At 42.3% G+C, this 20,719-nt stretch overlaps 3 protein-coding genes and 1 long non-coding RNA gene across 6 annotated transcripts in view; 2 read left to right on the forward strand and 2 right to left on the reverse strand.

Moving 5' to 3' along the window:
• Nucleotides 1-5,370: 5,370 nt before the first annotated feature.
• LOC146247261 (polycystin-1-like protein 2) lies at nt 5,371-15,911 on the forward strand. Its single transcript, XM_084682088.1, is given in 23 exon segments — nt 5,371-6,103; nt 6,184-6,315; nt 6,717-6,942; nt 7,099-7,344; nt 7,347-7,606; nt 7,729-7,830; nt 7,930-8,108; nt 8,335-8,481; nt 8,589-8,788; nt 9,984-10,219; nt 10,301-10,523; nt 10,704-11,179; nt 11,282-11,378; nt 12,797-12,937; nt 13,029-13,214; nt 13,323-13,653; nt 13,749-13,882; nt 13,972-14,099; nt 14,201-14,361; nt 14,574-14,784; nt 14,890-14,991; nt 15,087-15,218; nt 15,335-15,911. Coding segments are annotated over 23 exon segments (4,347 nt in total). The 5' UTR covers nt 5,371-5,956; the 3' UTR covers nt 15,485-15,911.
• On the reverse strand, nt 7,512-8,667 carry LOC146247262 (uncharacterized). Its single transcript, XR_014732246.1, has 4 exons — nt 8,531-8,667; nt 8,284-8,456; nt 8,025-8,105; nt 7,512-7,622 (listed from the first exon to the last, which is right to left on the reverse strand). It is a non-coding gene; the product is annotated as an uncharacterized LOC146247262 (long non-coding RNA).
• psmd7 (proteasome 26S subunit, non-ATPase 7) lies at nt 15,672-17,809 on the reverse strand. Its single transcript, XM_084682087.1, has 7 exons — nt 17,634-17,809; nt 17,329-17,420; nt 17,119-17,211; nt 16,791-16,888; nt 16,633-16,713; nt 16,393-16,484; nt 15,672-16,274 (listed from the first exon to the last, which is right to left on the reverse strand). Exons 1-7 carry the CDS (start codon nt 17,705-17,707, stop codon nt 15,836-15,838), a joined length of 969 nt encoding a protein of 322 aa, XP_084538213.1. The 5' UTR covers nt 17,708-17,809; the 3' UTR covers nt 15,672-15,835.
• Nucleotides 17,810-19,116: 1,307 nt separating this feature from the next.
• nfat5b (nuclear factor of activated T cells 5b) overlaps nt 19,117-20,719 on the forward strand; it is a 35,946-nt gene continuing 34,343 nt past the window's right edge. For all 3 annotated transcript variants that reach the window (XM_084681814.1, XM_084681816.1, XM_084681817.1), the window contains exon 1: nt 19,117-19,436. In XM_084681814.1, the coding sequence (XP_084537940.1) occupies nt 19,364-19,436 (73 nt within the window). In that variant the 5' untranslated portion in view covers nt 19,117-19,363. The remainder of the gene's footprint in view (nt 19,437-20,719) is intronic.

Here is a 20,719-nt window from a genome sequence, read left to right on the forward strand (position 1 = left end):
GTGGTTCTGGTCAAGTGATAGAGGTTGATGACAGCTTCTATGGTCGTAAAACAGCTCATTACTGCCGTTTGAGCCCCAACCCTTCACCCACATCCACACAGGAAGAGTGCAGCTGGATGGATGTTGTCGATTCTGTAACAGGTACTTAATGGTGCATTTTGTATTATGTCTGAAAGAATATATTTGTTTGATTGTGTGTTAACTTACATCTCTATCACTTCGTTAAAAGGACTGTGGAAATATGATACACTTCATCAAACACTTATCTTATCCATGCCTATCTCTACCACATTCACATGCTTTCCTTGACCACTGTTAGTTTACATGTTCATTACAGCATAAGGAAACTGTGGATGAGATCCTTATGGTCCAGGGTCAACACAATAGTGTAGTTAATCATATAGCTTTCAGATCTTTCAGATGTCAGTCTCCTGATGCAAACATTAGACCATCTATCACAAAGCTGACTAGTGTACATTTAGTTCTGTAGAACCTGTTGTATTCAGAAACCCCGGAGCAGAACTGTAAATATTGTAAAACAAACACAGCTCCGAAAAAGAGCTCAGAAAGATGTGCCCAACATGAAATTTAATTCCTCTTATGCAAGCAATGTTGACAAAGCACCACAAAAGATGTATTTGTGTCAGACAGAAAATCCTGACAACCACAGAGATGATAATAGCAGGTAGAGAGACTGAAATTAAAGCAACTAGATATCCTTTCCTTTCAAATGACTGGCTTTGGTGTAAGTTGATCGAATTCAAACACACTCGCAAATATTGACCAAAGCATTTAGGCTTTTTGCTTAAGCTTGTGTTTAATCTAAGAATGGCAAACATATAGAGAATTTATGATACTATTGAACATCAGTCTGCGCTGTTCAAACTATTTTTCATTATTATTGTTATTCCAAAAGCATATTTTGTTGTGTAAGTCATCTACAATGAATTTGCCTGTGGAACTCATTTACTCATCGATTATAAAACTGTGTCATTGTAGGAGATTGTCATGGGCTGCAGGTGTGCCAGGCTGCTGTAGATGTGACCTCTTTTGGTGAACCATGTCCTGGACTTGGAAGCTACTTGTCTGTGGAGTACCACTGCAAAGAGGGTCAGACCCCACACCCATCACACACAAGGTTTTCAAGGGTCAAGATAGATATTAACTTAGTCTCTGGTTGACAGCTCTGCGTTTATCACTGAGAAAGAAGGCGGTGGTCCATGAAAACATCACTGCCACAGTGAAATGGCTCCTACAACCATTCCAGGGCGACCTCACCTGCACCCTGAGGGCTGGAGATGGACACCTTTTCAGTCCCAACACAAATGAGTTTGTTGGAACACTTCAACATCTCAGTCTGGCTACATTGAAAGCAATATTATTATTTTTATCACCCAAAAATAGATATGAAAAATGAATGGTACTACTGTATATTTTTCCCATTAGGTTAGAGAGCAGTGTGGTTCATAAATACAGCCATCCAGGAGTGTATTTGGTTTTGGTGGAGTGTAGCACCAGTGAATGGCATGTTACGGTTCAGAAAACCATCACCATTCAGGAGCCCGTCGGAGAGTTTGGTGTCATCAAATGTTACAGCCAAAACCACTCAACAGATGGCGTCAACTGCAAAGGTCTCTATGGAAGCCTATTGCTAATCCAGATAAAAGTGGAAGCTGGTGGGTATTACCTTAACCAACGCAATCCAACATTGATCGATTTAAGACCAAATCTTGAACGCGTAAGACAACACTTCTGTCAACAGGTACAAATGTGACCTATAGAATCCAGAGTGGGGACATGTTGGTGTCTCACTCCTCTGTGGTGAGAGGAATCGTTCCCCACAACATTACAGTGGCTCCAGAGGTTCAGGAGCAGCTCGGGTCTGGCTGCCACCAGCTAAGCCTGAAGGCGTCCAACGGGGTCACGACCCCTGGAGTGTCCACAGAGCTGCAGGTGTGCCTGCTGGAGCCAGTGGAAGGCTTGCAGGCCTCCTTCCTGCTAGAGGAGGGCCAGTGTCCAGACTCTCACCTCCCCATCAGTGTCTCTCTGGAGCGTGGAGCTCCAGCACAGCTCCTGTTCTCTGTGACTGGAGACAACAAGACTTTCTCTGAGACCAGACACATGCACAACAGCAGTCTGCAAGTTTACAACATCACACCAACAGTACAAGGTAATCATACTCATACACAGGCAACACATAACAGATAGTTTATTTTCTCATTCAGTAAGACTGGATGTTTGTGTTACAGGAGATTTTCAGGTGAAACTCAAAGCCTGGAATGTCTTCTCGGAGGTGGATGTGAAATTATGGAACTTGACCGCTACCTGTGACAACAATTTTGAACCTTCAAATAAAGAGGATGGAATCACAGTATGCAAAATTGAATTATATTTACTTCTTTTTTCATGAATGGATAACCTAGACTTTCAAACTTTCAAAATAAGTACAATAATTTCTTGCAGAATTTTAACACACTCTCAGGCTGCAATAAAATGAAGTACTGAATTAAAACAAACCGTTGTGACTAATGCATATCTTACATTTCTATTCATGCCTTCTGAAGAAGGAGGACCATATAATAATTCCCAGGACAACCATGTCTATTACTGTCACTCCATCCCCTGTTGTTGACTACAGTAACAGTGTCACACTTGGGTTAACTGGCAACAATGGAATCAATGGAGGAAATAAATTGTATTTGTGGCAATGCCGTAAGAAAGAAATACATTTATAACACTCTATAGTAAACAACCTTTCACAAAGGTTCAGGTTTTGCTTAGTCAAACAAAAAATCTAGCTAATGTCAAATGTATAAGACAGTCATTTGTTTACAGTATATAAATAGAGATATGTATTCCTTGAACAGAAATGGTATGGTTAAGTATGGTCTTTTTTCACGTTTGTTTCCTACAGAGACTTCTTGTAAATGTGATCAACCAGTCGATATGGTGCAGACTTTGGACATTCAGGCCAGCTGTCTTCCAGACCCTTTCTCTTATTATGTTTATACATTTACTGTATGGAACAGTAATGGTAATGGCAATGGCAATGGCAACAATGGCAACAATGGCAACAATGGCAATGGCAATGGCAATGGCAATGGCAATGGCAATGGCAATGGCAATGGCAATGGCAATGGCAATGGCAATGGCAATGGCAACGGCAATGGCAATGGCAATGGCAATGGCAATGGCAACAATGGCAATGGCAACAATGGCAATGGCAACAATGGCAATGGCAACAATGGCAATGGCAATGGTAATGGCAACAATGGCAATGGCAACAATGGCAATGGCAACAACGGTAATGGCAACGGTAATGGTAATGGTAATAACCAGTTGGAGAGTGATTCTAAATGCATCACCGTCACACCACAGGCATACTCAGGAGTCAGAATCATGTAAGTTGGGTAATTGCAGAGTTATAACCTCAAACATTCTGAGGCATCCCTGAGGATATGATTGTCACATATATTCTTTGTATTGTCATTTTCCAGTTGTCTTGATAATTGCAACCTAGTGGATGTCAACACAGACGTCTTGGTGGGACTGGAATGCACAAGCTGTCCCACGGTGGTCTGGAGTATCGAGGATTTCAGACCTTATAATGCCTTAAATCTAGCGGTGAGTCCGAGATACCTTTTTTAATTTCTAAATTGAATTTTATTTTCCATTTAAATCACTGTGTTTTTGACAGTATGTTGCATTCACCTAAATATCTTGAGTGGTGTTTTAAGTATCATAAAACCAGTTAAGTAAAATGTGTGACTCTTCTCTCAGGGACCCATCAAAGACTGCCATGAACAGGCAGGGACAAAACCCCTGATACTGAACAGTAATGGTGTCAGTCAATACAGGTTGATGAGTAGTAATTTAAAAAATGCCCAGGCCATATCTGAAAATATTATAATTGTAGCTTATGGTGGGTATTGTTTTTAATAAAGTCAGCTAAAAGTCATTATTGGGTGACTATCCTTGACAGTCATATCTTGTTCCATCTTAGATAAGACAACTCCTGGCTACGCCAAATACATCGTCCAGATACCACGTTCAACCACCTCTCCTGTGACCACCACTTCCCCAGTAACCATCACCACCTCTCCTGTGACCACCACTTCCCCAGTAACCATCACCACCTCTCCCGTAACCACTACCTCCCCTGTAACCATCACCACCTCTCCTGTGACCACCACTTCCCCAGTAACCATCACCACCTCTCCTGTGACCACCACTTCCCCAGTAACCATCACCACCTCTCCCGTAACCACTACCTCCCCTGTAACCATCACCACCTCTCCCGTAACCATTACCTCCCCTGTAACCATCACCACCTCCCCTTTAACTGCTACCAACTCAATCTCTTTTGGGTGTAGCATTTCTCCTTCAAAGGGCACTGTTCTCAGTGCTTTCAATATCACCTGCACACAAGCCTCTTGCACAGACTGTCAGTACTGTTTCCAGACTGACAGTGGTGAGTATCTTAGTGTGGCAGTATTTCTCATCCAGTGGACTTCTCACTAAGAAAACAAAATCTGGCCTTTGATCTGAAGAGTAAAACACTTTCCTGCGTTTTCCAGATATGCACCTCCGCTGTAGTGATGTAAACAGAGTGAACTCCATCTACCTTCCCGTTGGTGAAAGCATCAACAACTACAAACTATCGATAGTTGCTACAGTCACAGACAAGATCACAAAGACCAAAAACAACGCTATCATCACAACTGAGGTTTGTCATGATCAACTCGTATGTAGTCTTTTCTTCCTACTCTCGATGCTCTTTGCAGCTTTACCACGTTCCCGTGTGGAGTCATCAGTACTGTTCTGGTTGTCGTGTGAGCAGGTGCGTCCGGCCAACTCCAGCTCTACAGTGCAGGAGCTCCAGTCTGCGGTGGTGGACTCTGTAGCCCAGCTGCAGCAGCAGGGACTGCTCTCTGGAGAGAACCTGGGACAGATGTTCCAGTCTGTGTCTGACATGCTGAATGAGAACAACGACAACGAGCACAAGGAAGACAGGGAAAAGGTGGGACTGTAGGATGGATGAGATATTGTTTTATGTTGAAACAAGACGCAATGTATGATGGACAGAAATGATTGTAAAATTGCACACTCGGTTAGTTTGAAGTTGAGGTCACCCAGATGTGGATTTGATCAGATCACAATTTCTACTGTTGCCCCCATTTCCATGTTAAGTAACAGGTCTTTTACGAAGTCTCTTTAACAAAGACATCTCTCTGCTAAGCTAAGAGAGCAGATGCTGACCATAATTACTGAAGAGGAGAAGGTCGCCCCCTGCAGGACCCCGCAGAGTGTGCAGGTGACAGCCAGAGCAGTCTCAGGACTCACCAAACAGAGCAGTGAGCTCACTACCAAAGCCCAGGTACGCCTGAAAATAATATGCCTGCTTGCACCAAAACAAAACACATCAGCCATACAAACAATTTATACAAGACAATCACTTCATCAATTTGACCTCATGAACCATCGTTCAGTGAAAGTATGTTCTCGCTCGTTTGTGAGTTGTGTTGTGTGTGTGCTTCAGAAACAGGCAAGTTCTCTGGTGGCAGACCTCAGCGCCTCCCTTCTCGCCATGAGCATCAGTCAGGAAGATGGAAGGGATGATGTGTTGAATGCCGCAATTGCAATAGTACAGGTGGACAGCAACCTTTTAGAGTTCTCTTCAAATGTAAGCAAACCTTTTTTTTCCTTTTTTTACCTTTATTACTTAAATGGTAGAAATGGCCACTGCCCTTCCTAAATACCCAACCTGTCTTTCACAGAGAACCATCTCGGACTATATTGTCAGTAGCTTGTCCTATGTACAGAGCGTACTGTTGATTGGAAAAAAGGTCAACGAGGTGCCGACCACTATACGCACTGCTAAGATCAGTGTGTATGTTAAAAGGTATGACGAGTGTGTGGATAGGAAGTTTAAAATATATAACACCCACCTGTAGTAATGCCTTTCATTGTGTCTCTTTCCAGAGCATCTCCAGAAACCCTTCAAATGCAGTCGATCATCGTTCCCGAGAACACCTCCTCCAGCTTCTCTTTCCCTCCCTTGCCTTCTGGCGTCCTTCCTCTGGAGAAACCGGTGGATGTGCGGGTAAGACTGTGAGAGAAAGTGAGAGAGAAGTTTGTTCTGTTGCTAACATTATTCTCCCCTTTTTTGATTCTGTTTTTCAGATGCTGAGTTTGGCAAATAATCCTTTCTCTTGGAGTCAAGCAGGAAACATCAGCGGTGTTGTCGGCTCAATGTCTATCAGCAAAGAAAATGGCTCAGTCATTCCCATAGAGAACTTGGCTGAGGAGATAGAGGTCAGAGCAATACGACATGTCATCATGACTGAATAGACAAACACATTGTTTGGAATGTACAACATTTACTTTATTGTATACCTAATGGAAATCATGGACCAGTAGACGCGGTGTCATGTTTGAGATGATATTGGAATAAAATGGAAAAGTATAAATCCTACAAGGCATCAACAGTTTGGAATGTTCTTCTAATAAAGAGTCCGATACAGAAGAATGTTTGTATCAATTGATAGAAGCACATAAAGGTGATGGTATTGTAGAACTGCCTGATAGTATGAACCTTTCAACAACCTCTTTTTTCATGGAAAACTATTCATGAAACTATGGAAACCTCACCTAAAGCATCATACAAAGTTGTACGAAGCTCACTTGTTTGTCAGATACTTCCTTTTCAATCACAGATATTATTGCCCAGGCTGGATGGAGAACAGGTGAACAGTACAATCTTAAACCTGAGAAACTACAGCACTCTGAAGATCAACGTTCCTTCACCTGATGTGACGCTGGTGCTGAGGATGGAGCCATCAGAGGACTTGACCTTTAACCTGTTCCTGGGTGACAACAACTACCCCACCACAGAGGATTATGTAGCTAAGACTCAGATGCCACATCAGGGTACCAAACGAGGTACAGTAGGTGTAAAATCCTCTGACTAGTTTGTTACCAGGGTATTCTACATTGTTGGTACAGGAGAAAATCTTTTTTTTTGTCTCCCTCATATACTCCTCTGGAAACAATGGGGACATTTACGTTTTTTTATCTGGTTTATCATGTGTATCTTAGAGGAGAGGTACATATGGGTGCTGGCTCCCAGTGATAGAGGAGGACATGTTGGGGAGCACTATCTTGTGGTGCAACCCATCGTGGATGCAGGGGTTAAATCAGTAAATGCCAACGTGTCTGTCACCTCCATTGCCGCCCAGTGCAAGTATTGGAATGAGTCTCAATCAGCTTGGAGTGAGGCTGGCTGCAGAGTAAGTACATCACACCTAATGAGCAACTCCCAAATTAATCAATATTGGTGTAATTCTGAAGGCTGATCCGGCTCTGGTCATTCCAGGTTGGCCCTCTCACCACCCCGTTTGTCACTCAGTGCCTATGTAACCACCTGACCTTCTTTGGAAGCTCTTTCTTCGTCATGCCGAACGTTGTGGATGTGTCTCGCACCGCAGAGCTCTTCTCTACCTTCACTGAAAACCCAGTGGTTGTGTGCTTTGTGGGCGCCATCTTTGTAGCTTATCTCCTGGTGGTCGTGTGGGCACGCAAGAAAGACATCAAGGATACTGCCAAGGTCTCTCTCAAAAAGCCTTTTTGTAAAAATAAAAAACCACAAAGCAGAAATACTATTGTTGGTGTGGCAATGTAACATTTTCAGTGTTTGTATGTGTGTAAGATACCTCAAATTGTGTCCAGGTAAAGGTAACAGTACTGGAGGACAACGACCCTTTGGCTGAGTATGGTTACATGCTAAACATCAGCACAGGACATCGACGTGGTGCCTCCAGCTCAGCTCAGGTCATACAGCTTCAGAGTCCAGCCCCCACAACAACAACAACACCCCAGGGTGCCACAACAACTCCAGCTCTCTCTCGGTAACCTGTTTCCTCTTTACAGGTAACCATGACTCTGCTGGGCACAGAGGGGGAGAGCGAGCCCCACCACCTCACTGACCCTGACAAACCTGTGTTTGAGAGGGGTGCAGTAGATACCTTCCTGCTGACCACCCCCTTCTCCCTGGGGGAACTGCAGAGCATCAGGGTGTGGCACGACAACTCTGGAGAACACCCTAGCTGGTAGGGAGTGGGCAGGAAAATCACATGTTGTTGAATGAAGAGAGGAACCAATACATTCACACACACTCTTATGGTGTATTTCAATATAACAACAACAACAATAATAACAACAACTATAATAATAATAATAACAACAATAATAGCATGAATAATTTGAATTAATGAATGTATATACCGTAATACAGATATTATCCGGATGCTCAGGTGAAATCATGTTTTCCTCCAGGTACATAAACAAAGTAATGGTGCAAGATTTACAAACTGGACAGAAGTGGCACTTCCTCTGTAACTCCTGGCTTGCCATCGATATGGGAGACTGCCTTCTGGATAGATCCTTCCCTGTTGCCACTGAAATGGATTTGAAGAGATTTAGGTGAGATGAAAAGAACCCTCTTGAAATTGATCTAAGAACCCGAGAATACCTCCTCCATGATGTCTTCAAGTACAGTTTCATATCGATGGTATACTGCATCTTTTCAGTAACCTGTTCTTCATGAAGACAGCCAAGGACTTCCGTGATGGTCACATCTGGTTCTCTGTGATCAGCCGTCCTCCAAACAGCACCTTCACATGTGTGCAGCGAGTATCATGCTGTTTTTCTCTGCTGCTCTGCACCATGTTGACCAATATCATGTTCTATGGCATCCCGGCTGACCCCTCTGAACAAACAATGGACCTGGGTAAGATTTTATCCACAGTATTGGTGCTCCACAGCATGTCTGGACTTAAGTAAGGGATAATGCCCGACGAGGTGTCCAATATCATCTGATAACGGACGATGCGGAGGCGTGAACCGTCCGACGCGCAGCGGAGGTCCGTTATCAGATGATATTGGACACCTCGAAGGGCATTATCCCGCTTATACCATGGTCACTTGCCAACGATTTTTTTTTTACAAACATTAATTTATGTTTTAAGGCGTTTTGCAATAGAAATCTAACGTTTTTCAACGTTAGCCAACTCTGATGTTTATAGTCCGCTCAGCTCATAGAACCAACACCGGCTTTCTTTTGGCTGAGTTATTAGCCCAAAAGCTAACGTTATGCTAGCAAGATTTAAAGGCAATAACATTGTGTACGGTTGACAAACAGTAAAAATAATTTTACAGTATGTTTGACAATAATATTTGCTAGCTAACCAGCCATGTCACTGTCCCAAAATCAATATCAAGATTTTCACGAACATTATCGCCCATATACTTGGGCCGCAGGGCCAAGCATGTGGAGCGAGTTGAATAGCAAATGGCTGTGAGATGATCGCATCAAAGTTTTTTCATTTTTTCCAAACAGTGATTATACTTTGTCAGTATGTTTAACAACAAGACTAGCCAGCTATCGAGCCATGTCATTGTCCCCAAATAAAATCAAGATTTTTAAGAAGAAAATATCTGGCCATGTGTACAGTAGAGTTGCTGCTACTGTACTGTCGTGTTGGCCGCAGACCAACTGAAGTATATTGACTAGCGAGGTGAATAGCGAATGGGATGTGAGATGAGCGGTTATGTGACACTGACACACAAAATTCAGAAAAGAAACATTTTTCAAATAGGTTAAAATAAATATTGAAGTCACTCATTGTTGTAAATACAAGTTAGCTTGTTAAAGTCTTTAAAAATTGTAAATGGAGGCTTTGACTCCGTCACTGTTGTTATGGTTACTTAGTACCTTTCAGATACTTTGTACAGGCTCCTGTGTAGCCAGCGGAATAATTTAGAATGGTGAAAAGACAGTTTTTCTGCAATGACGCAGTAGGTGTCCGTTATCACCCTATAATGTACACCCTTGCAGCCAATCAGAATCGAGTATTCACCCAGACCATGGTATAAAAGGGATTAATGCTCTCTGTCACTTTGTCCCTATATCTGTCACTCTAAAGGTCACATTGAATTCACCTGGCAACAAGTGATGATTGGAGTTCAAAGTTCTATCATCATGTTCCCCATCAATCTGCTGATTGTGAGTATCTTCAGAAACACCCGTCCCCGAGAGAAGAAGCCTGGTCAACCCAAGACAGAGACCTCCAAGCAGGGGAAGACTGGCCGTGTGTCTCCATCACAGCCTCCTTCTCCACAGATGGAACACAAGGACATCACACCAGACACTGTCATCAAGGTAGACTTATCTGGATCATTCTTTCACCCTTCTGTCAGTCTGAAGGTTTTCTTCAGGTTGCACGTTTGTTCATTTTCTTAGGACATCAAGAGGATAGCCCAGTCTCTCTCCAAAGCCATGAAGAGCCCCATGCCTCGTCTGGAGTTGGAGCTGGGGTCTGGACGACAGGCTGACATCAACATTCTGCTCTCTCTGGTGGAGGACATTATCAGACAGCAGAACCGTGCAGGTGGAGAGTTCTACAATGATGTCTGCAAGAGAGAAGGATCTCTCCTTCTGTCTTTAGGTTCAGTCCAACTACAAGGTAACAGTTTTTACCCTCTAAACATTTCGGTAGGTTGTTGCATCTGTGTGTTTAATTGGAATGCCTTTTCCCTGCTGGTGATTGGAGACACTTAAACTTCACTCGTGAATAATAAATGACTGAATCTGCGTTTGGTGTATTGGGTCGGTGTTTAAGCCTAAGGATGTTCTTTGATATCAGACAGCAGCTTGTGTGGGAGCCCTGAGAAAACTGCAGACAGGAGCCAGAAACGGAGCAGCAACAGTCAGTATCTGTACAGGCAGCTCCGCCATGTTGAGAAGGAGTTGAGTCTACTGGGACCCTCTCGCTTCCCTAACCCACACAGCTATCAGCGGGCTGTGCAGCAGGTCCAGGGCATGAAGGGATTGCTGGAGTCCCAGCTCTCTTCCTCCAGCCTCGGAGGGGACCAGCCAGCTTGCAGCATCAGCAGAGCAGAGAGCCTTGACGAGGACACCAGCAAGAGGAAGTGCTGTCAAGGAGGGCTGCCGTGGTGGTTTGTGTTTGTGGGCTGGATACTGGTGCTAGCCACTAGCGGTGTGTCAGGATTCTTCACTATGATGTATGGGTTGCATTATGGGAAGGAGCGCTCCATCAGTTGGCTCATCTCTATGGTCGTGTCCTTCTTTGAGAGCCTCTTTATCACACAACCTCTTAAGGTCAGTCACATCAGGTTAGGTTACAATGATAAATTCCATTATATCTACCTACGTTTATATGACGGGGTTGTTTCATGTGTGTTTTTTCTGTTTTCAAAACAGGTGCTAGGATTTGCTGTCTTCTTTGCTCTTGTGCTCAAGAAAGTTGATCAGGAAGAATATGGTGATCCCAAGGTTGACGGAATTCTCAGAAACCCAGGTACTTAATCTTCAGGTTTAACCATGCCCTCCTGTGGTCGTTGTGTTAACAATGTAGCGCTCCTAGCCCCCTTAAGTATAACTGACCTAAGCCCTTTGGGGCGGAGCACCGGGTTCCTTCACTTGGTGTCTCCCGATGATAAGTAAATCACTACTCCTATTTACCCCCCTGTACATGTTCCCCAGAAATACAGAGTTAGAAACCCATTATAAAAACAAAGGATTTACTTTAATCATAAAGAAAAAGGTTGATTTATAAAGACATACCTATAGTAACTTAATGTGCAAATTACCCAACAAGATACACTTCTTTCTGTGTAGAATATAACTGCATCAAATACCTCACAGTACGTAAACAGGTGTTGACACTGTAGATAACCCTTACCAGACAATAACATATAAATACATAGCTCACAGTTCTTTATGAACATGTACATCAACAACCTTCAAACCTAAGAAATAAACAGCGACTCAAAGTGGGCCCACACACACACATGCAATCCTACCCTCCCACCCCTCAATGCAGGCCTGTGCCGTTGCTGGAGTGTGTACGGGCCTCAAAAAAAAGTTCAACTGGCCACTTCACTCGACTCGGATGTACCTGATCTTGGTCTGTATGAAGTACAGACCTTCCCTTGGTGCTGATGGATCACCCAAACTCCCGAAGAGTAGGTGCACTCTCCGGTTTTCGTGTACGTCTCCAACGATGCCAGAGGAGCGCTTCCTGGGGGCCAAAAAGGGCTATCTGGTGTTGATCGTAAATTTTCCCCGGCATTCCAAGAATGTTAGCAATTTACTCGATCACTAAGTAAATAAAGCTACAATGCTAACCATCGTTTGTGGCTACGCGTTATACATCCATCCTAAATCATTTTAATTACTAATCTCCCGCATCACAATAAAACACGGAAAAATTTAACTGTATATCAACAAAATATCAGATGTTGTGTAGTAGTGGGTGTGCCTCCTAATTTAAACATCCAAATAAATAAAAATAACATCAAACATTAGAGAATCCCAGGCTAGCCCTAAGGTCCCTTGGTGCAGCAAGGCACTTTTTGCCACAGAAAGGTTGTAAGCTCCTAAACCGTGCAACGGAACGAAAATAAAAATACAAGCAAAGCAATCAGGACCAAGACAAACATTTTGACATTGTCTATGTATTCCAAATATTGACAAATCCTTAGGGATGGGAAAATAATACATGTATATGAGACAGAAAAATTGTTGCACTCGTCTAAGGCAAGCACACCCAATAAAAAGAATTGTAACCCAGCTGACTAAATAGAATACGTTTTTAAGAGGGCTACAACAATATAGTACAGTATCTGAAAACTAAGAGGTCTAATATAGTACAGTATCTGAAAACTAAGATCTGAACTACTAAGAGGCCCAAAACACAGCCTTTTCTTCCCCCAGATGAAGCTGGTGCAATGCGGGCAGCCAGGAGGGACAGCACATGCAGCTTCTACCAACCCCCTCCTCCAAGTGACATTGAGAAAATGAGGAACAACATGATGAAGGAACAGAAGGTCTTTGCCCTCATCAGGGAGATTCTAAGTGAGTGGGACATCTTATTGTGATGTTGCTGTTTCATCTATTTTTGTGGATGAAAACCCCTTGAAGACTAACTCTGTGTGTCTTGTTCAAGCCTACATGGGGTTTATGTGGATGTTACTCCTGGTGGCATATGGCCAGAGGGATCCCAATGCTTACTTCTTGACTCGACACATCCAGCAGAGCTTCAGCCAAGGAATTTCTGACAACATGAGTCCTGGTGATGTGTTCACCTGGGCAAACACCTCTTTACTAAACAACCTGTTTGGAGAATATCCAGGTAACATTTTCTGCTGTACATAAAGGGAAATATTCAACTGAAAAGCTACGGCAAATGCCATATGGGAAAAGAGCATTGTCCTGAGCATAATCCCCTTGTCTGAAATAGGTTTCATCACAGATGGGAACTCCAAGCTGGTGGGTAATGCCCGCCTTCGCCAGGTGAGGGTACAGAAGAACTCCTGCCGTGTTCCCCGCTCCATGCGCCAGTCTGTGCCTGACTGCCATGCTCCCTACTCATGGGAGGTGGAGGACATGGGCTCCTATGGGCCCGACTGGAACCGCTCTGTGGGGGACAACTCCTCAGTGAGCCTTCGAAGCCCATGGAAGTACCAGAGTCAGGCCCGACTGAGGTCATATCCTGTCTGGGGTAGTTTGGTTCTCTACAGAGGAGGGGGCTTTGTAGAGGAACTGGGCCCAGACTCATACAATGCCAGCAGGTACAGAGTTTTTTGTACTAAAGTACTACTTCCTTTTAAGTGTAAAGACAACCATGAAGTGTGGTTTCATCCTTGCTATATCCTTGTTTCTATAGAACCATTCAGTACCTGTTTGACAGCACCTGGATTGACATGTACACCCGGGCAGTCTTCATAGAATTCACTGTGTATAATGCCAATGTCAACCTCTTCTGCATTGTCACTCTCATGCTGGAGACCTCTGCCGTAGGTGAGTGACTGTGTCTGAGAGCAGTACATGACCTTGTCATGTGGTTTTCACATTAACAAAGGTGGTTTACTGTACATGTCATCTCTCAGGGGCGTTCCAGTTCCGCAGTGAGCTGCAGAGTATTCGTCTTTACCAATCGACTGATGGTCTTCACATCTTTGTCATGGCCTCTGAGGTCGTCTACTTTCTCTTCATCCTGTATTATATGTTTGTTCAGGTGAGCGACTGAAGCAGACGCTAATGTCAAAGATATACTTTTGATAATATGTTTGTACTGCTGTGAAACAGTAGTGGAACACTTATCTGGCCTCCTCACAGGGCAAGTTGATGAAGCAGCACAAGTGGGGCTACTTCAGGAGCAAGTTTAACCTGGTGGAGCTGGCTATCATCGTCCTGAGCTGGAGCGCTCTGTCTGTCTTTATCAAGAGGACTCTTCTGGGGAACAGGGACATGGCCTACTACCACGACCACAAAGACAAGTTAGTTGCTCATAACTATGATCCCATGTGTATCTTTTGGTTGGGCATGATACAGGCAAGAGGATTTAAACTCCTAATGAGGTCATTTGAAGAAGTCTCAGTTATCACTGGAAGAAGCTCTGGATGTTACCCTTAAATAGTACTGTCTATTATCTGAATGTGTAATGTGACATCAGTTTGAATTCAAAGGTAAAATGCTTACATATTTGCAGGTTTTCCAGTTTCCATGCTACAGCGACTGCTGATGCTGTGCTGGGCTATCTGATAGCCTTCCTGGTTCTGCTGGCGACAGTCAAGCTCTGGCATCTGATGAGACTCAACTCCAAGCTGCACATGATCACAGCCACACTGCAGAGGGCCTGGACTGACATCTCAGGCTTCCTGGTGGTCATCACCATCATGACTCTTGCCTACTCTATCGTTGTATGGGTGACCTTGGTTGTGTATATGAGGTTGTACAACTTGTACATAAGGATATCATATAACCAATTCTTATTTCAACTGATTGAATATTATTTTGGTCTCCAGTTTAATTTGCTGTGTGGCTGGAGGCTGTCATCATATAAGACCCTCATGGAAGCTGGTCATAACATGGTCAGCTTGCAGTTGGGCATCTTCAACTATGATGAGGTTGGTTAAGCATAAGATTGATCACAGCTACTACCGAGGTGTTTGTGATGAAATGTTCTTCTGTTGGTGGTCTGATTAGTTTGTTTGAAATCCAGGTTCTGGATTATAATCCAGTTTTGGGTGGGTTCCTCATTGGCTCCTGTATCGTGTTCATGACCTTTGTGGTGCTGAACCTTTTCATCTCAGTCATCCTGGTGGCTTTCAGTGAAGAGCAGAAACATCACAAGGTAGTAGCTATCTTATCTTAGGGTATCAAGTGGCCCTTTCAAAAACCTACCACCAATTTACAGTATAATATCTTAAAAAGTGAATTGTCTTCAGAGTGGTCTTGTGTTTTCCCCAGCCCTCTGAAGAGGAGGAGATCGTGGACCTGATGCTGATGAAGCTCTGTGGTTTGTTAGGGATCAAGTGCAAGCAAGGTCAGAAAAACCTTGGAGAGAAGTATACTGCTCCCTCTGCCATCAACAAAGAACCCTCCACCATCTCTTCATAGACTCTTAACATGCTTAATATATTTATCAAAATCTAAGTATGCATATATAGAATGAATTGATTAAAACATATATACTTTGTGTTTGCACAATGTTGAACCAAAATGTTTTTCGGAGATATTGGGTGTTCATGTATAAATCAAACTCAGTCTTCATTGTATTTTGAAAAGATTCACCACCAAACCAAAATATATCCCATTCTGTCTTTAATTCTAAATAAAATATGAGGGTTCTTCTTTTCCAAAAAAAGAAATACAGTGTCCTGTATACAAAAACAAAAGGGGTAAACAAATACAAACGTAATCTCCACCATAAACACCATAGTTAGATCAGTCCAAACTGGCAGTGCATGCTCATTTCTTCTCCTTTTTATCATCTTTCTTGGCATCGCCCTTCTCTTTATCTTTTTCCTTATCCTCTTTCTTTTCCTTCTTGCTGTCATCTTTCTCCTGACCCTCCTTCCTTTCTGCATCTCTGTTGGCGATCTTGTTGTTAATGAGGTTGTGAAGGGCAACAACAGACCGGATCAGGGACGCCAGGTAGACCACCAGCATCTGGTCGTTGGTCTTCAGGTAGAAGGCCTTAATGAACTCCTGCAGATTGACATCTGGTAGCAAGTTGAAAACATCCTGCAGATGGTAGATGATCTGGTGGTTGATGGGTAGCTTTCCCGTGGTCACTTTCTCAAGATAACTTTTGATATCCAGTAACTTGCAGTTAAGTCCCTTTAAGCCGTGGACCTGGTTGGTGATGCGCTGAGACAGTGTGCCAACAGTGGTGTCCTTGATGTCCCTGTGCACAGAGAGGAATAATTACATGAAATAATTTACACATTGACCTTGTATTGATTATATTCCGCAAAGTGTCTGAGTGGACCATCATTTCAACACTGGTTGAGGAGTAGGGTTACCTAAGTAAATGCTCGACACCCACTTCCTCAGCCTCCTCAGCACCAATTTCACTGGTTACGTGTTCAAATGTCTTTGATGTCGGGGTGCCATCCTGAGAACAGGTACAGTAGTTAGTAAGCAGATATTGCAATTTTTTGTAATCTTAAATTATAGTTCCAGTGTTTGGTCAACCAAACCATAGGAATACAGTAAAAGGGCATGCATTCTACGGCCAGTCCTTGTGATGATTAAAACCATACATCATGCACTTCCTCCACAGATATGTAGGCCTCTGTTGGCAGACCTAAGTCTTTGGGTTTTACATCGATGATGACTAGGACCTGGAAACAACAAAAGCAATAATTAACACGCAATATGTCATAATCTGGACATAGTTGCTAAAAAATGCACTACTTACAGAGTTTGTACAGTATTGCTTTATTAATTCATTGATGGCGATGTCATTCTTATGTAGTTTTGGGCCAGTGTGATACCATCCAACTATTCTTTCCCTAGCTGAAAAAAAGAATAAGAAGCACACAATTTAAATAGCATTGTGCATAAGCACAGCTTGAAAACCATCTCTCATACATTATCATAAAATACTGTAAGAGGTATTTAGAGGACGTTGTTGCGTGGTTTGTGATGCATCTAGATGCTTCTGATTCTAATCAAGAAACAAGATCATACCAATTTAAATGGAAATTATTTTAATTATAAGTGTAATATTCTTTAACAGCCCTTACCATTAACTTTCTTAAACATCCCGTACATGTTTTCCAAGTAGTCGTGATCCAGGAACCAAACAGAATCGTCCTTGTCATCCTCGTCAAATGGTACTGCAAGGTGGGCAATAGTAAGAAGTTTTAAAAGAGGTATCTTTTGACAACCTAAATACGATGACACACGAGGTAGTATAAAGAAACTAACACATCTGAGAGCTGTTAACTTCATACCTGCAAAGCTGTTTGACACATCAAGAACCTTCTTATGCCATGAGCCAAGGAGCACACCCACAACCCTCTTCTGACTTCCAATTTTACCGATCCTGGTCAAGAAAGAAAAAACAAAATAAAAAAATGTGAGTCATGACAGCTAACCATTAGATGCTGGCAAGGCTATCCGAGCTAAAGGCTATCACATAAACCAATTCCTTTGTAATGTTAGTTTTTGTAGCGTGCTACAGTGCAGTGTAGCTAGCCGCAGTCAGACAATGAGTCCACACATTTTCGTGTTGAAAGGCGCATTCAGCATATCTCACCTGTTAAAGTGGTCTACCACACTCAAAAGAACTAAAGGATGGACAACAACGTTTTCTACAGCCAAATCCGGCATGTTGATCGTAAAATTATACAAATTTTGAGAAAAACTGATTTTCTTAGAGCAATGCGACTTCACTAGCTAGCCACTGTTGTGTTTCTGTCGCAGAATCCGCGTCACTACCACGTGACTTTAATGATTGCTTTCACTGGGGTTACACTGCGCTGCAGTTTTGCAGTTTTAAGAAACCAATTCAAAACATACAAATTTGTCAATGACATTAAACAATGTAAGTGTTTGTAATTTGACCAAAATGGTAACCTTAATATAAGCACTGTTCAGTTGTCAGTGTTAATTATCATCAACAACATTAAAACGATGTGTTTCAACTTCTATTTAGCCTATGTCTAACGCTAGAGGGCTGTAGAATCCACAGACTATGAAAATGGTTATTCTCAGTCTAGTAATCTTTTTTAAAGTGTCTTAAACATGTTCTACTTGGGTAATAGGAAAATTGCTTTGAATAAGATTGAATTGATTGACTTATATTTCTGAATCCGTTTTTTTTTTACTTTTACATAATTGTCGGCTACCCTACGTTCCCAGCGATCCTTTTCTAAAGTTTTCCTTGCACAGTTCAAAAATGTAACATCACGTCAGAGTTCATATCAATCTGTCCTTTGCAAATCCTAATACACCATATGTCTCTTGGGAATGGTAAACGAATGCATGATGCCAAAGAAAGTCATTCTGAAGACCTAGAGACAAATAATATTCTGTTAGTTGAGGTGTGACAAAACATGGGATGAAAGGTAGAGGCAGGAGGGAGTGTTATCAAGTAAATCAAAGAGTACCAATAAAGATATTACATTCCGAGGACATGCAGGGTTATAAAGTTGAAAGCATATTTTGAATGTGCACGTGTAAAAATAGTTATGCGCTTGATCTTGGAAAAGTTGAAAATAATTTGTGTTCATTATTTAGTCTAGGCCTAATTAACACGGAATCGAATTTGATTTGGACTGTGGTTAATGACAGGTATGTTTCAGGAGACATTAGGTGGGTGAAAGTGAAAGGGTACAGATATTGTGAAATAAAAATGGCAAGATCAATGAGAGCGGGTTCGTGTGATATTACACTGCGACAAGACAATTACAAGTACTTCGACATATTACACCCACAAATTACCCGTTCAACCTATATGATATGCTCTCAGGCGTATGTTCCACTCAGACATTTTCTCAGATATGATGTACCTGGGAAAAGGTACATCCCATCAGTTGACCTAAGTGGTTATTGATATCTATAGTAAAAAGGTTATGCTTGATTTGTCTTGTGCAAACAATTTTCCTTTACAAATGTTCTGTTCACTTTCACATTATGTGGCTGTTTAAAGTTTTTGAGGCTCTCAGTCACGTGACAATCTGATTTTTTTCCTCCTAGTTGTGTGTTCGCCATTCATGTGTGCGTCACTGGAGGAGGCGTGGTGCTGAAGAAAAAAAGGACATAACACTTGTCACCAGGCATAACGGTGCTGAGTAGATAGGCGTGTGTACATGCTAGATAAGTTAACAAGCCATTTGTAACATATGAATGTATACTGTCGTTTTTAATTTATTGCCAACACTTTCCCATCACAGTAAGTCTGTGACGAACAGGTATCTAATTCTAGTCTCTTAGCGACGTTTCATATCCGAGGGTGTCCGATTTCCCCTCTTCAGAGGCATTGCGATGCCCTCTGATTTCATATCCATTTTCAGCGCGGACCTCGATCTGAATTCCCCCAAATCCTTATATTCCAAAGGTAATACTTCACTTTCATGCAAAGTTGTGACTGTCTTTATGTCTTGATTGTGCTTTTACTTGTTTTCACAAGGATATAAGTAGGTGTTTGTGTTGGTGGGACGCTAGCTGCACTGTAAACTGAGGACACGTGAGAGTTTCGTTAGTACAGTCGTGTTGTTTTCAGTCAACCTTCGAAGTCATTCTGAAATGTGTAGTGAAGCTGTGACTGAGTCACATGGGTCGCGCCAGCCAGGCTAGTTTTTTAGCCTCTGCTGCTACGTAGTTACAGATGCCATATGGCTTAGAGCTATGTATTTCACAATCGATTTGTAGGCAATGGACAAATAATAGCAATACCTCCTTGCTTGTCAAAACTGTATAGGTGAGGTGCATGGGCAACATTTTAAATATGTATTACATTTAATAAAGATTCGCTATATTTATTATCAAACGTATACAGTTATACTGTTTACAAGTTTGTATTTACATTTATATTTTAGTCATTTAGCAGACGCTCTTATGCAGAGCGACTTGCAGTAAGCAAAGGGACCCCCCCCCCCCCCCCATTCAATTTCCAAATTAATCTCATCATAGAAGCCACAAACCGAAGGGTCCCTTCTTATTGGCCAATGTTTAAAGGTGAAATGGTATCTTGTCAAGTGAAATGGTCACTTTATTTAGTCTATACTGTACCTGCAACTCAAATACTGGATTATAATATCTAGGCCTGAAGAAATGAACTTCCTCAGGAAAAGTTGATGATGGGAACCCAGAGCTCTCTCAAATCTGCTTTAAGAAGGGAATGTTTATGAAAGATGCCACCTTTATTAAAACATACCCCATATCTCAAACTATGTATTCAATATCCTGTGTGCAATATCCAGGCAGCTCATATAATCAGTTTAGTACTACTTGGGGGGTGTTATCCACATCAAGTTATAATCAAGTCACATCTAGGTTGGGTAATAATGATCAGTGTATTGTAGAAATTGTGGAAATTTAACTCGGTCCAATACTTTGCCGCAATTTGAATCAGTGCCTCATTTAAGGAATCCATATATTTGCTGTTCATTCAGCTATTTTAATTTCTAGTCTCTTCAAGGGTCACCTCAATGTCAAACAACAGCTTTTGTATAGTTTTGACTCCCAACATGCTGAAGTTGTGAGGTAAGTTGATGTCTCTTAATCCTCTCATTGTCTACTTGACTGATTGCAGTTTCTATGCTAACAGAGACAGGCTTCACAGAATAGCCTTATATAGCTGAATAAACACTTAGAAAATCTTCATGCAGAAGGCACTTT

The sequence above is a fragment of the Hypomesus nipponensis genome, chromosome 19 (assembly GCF_054491055.1).
Source record: "Hypomesus nipponensis isolate SF chromosome 19, ASM5449105v1, whole genome shotgun sequence".
Taxonomy (NCBI): Eukaryota; Metazoa; Chordata; class Actinopteri; order Osmeriformes; family Osmeridae; genus Hypomesus; species Hypomesus nipponensis.

What these genes read in the sequence shown, in the direction of transcription:
- psmd7 (XM_084682087.1), bottom strand. Translation starts at nt 17,707, where the DNA reads ATGCCGGATTTGGCTGTAGAAAACGTTGTTGTCCATCCTTTAGTTCTT. An exon ending in GTGGTAGACCACTTTAACAG is followed by an intron (nt 17,421 to 17,633) that starts GTGAGATATGCT and finishes TTTCTTGACCAG; the next exon opens with GATCGGTAAAATTGGAAGTC. An exon ending in GATGTTTAAGAAAGTTAATG is followed by an intron (nt 16,889 to 17,118) that starts GTAAGGGCTGTT and finishes TCTTTTTTTCAG; the next exon opens with CTAGGGAAAGAATAGTTGGA.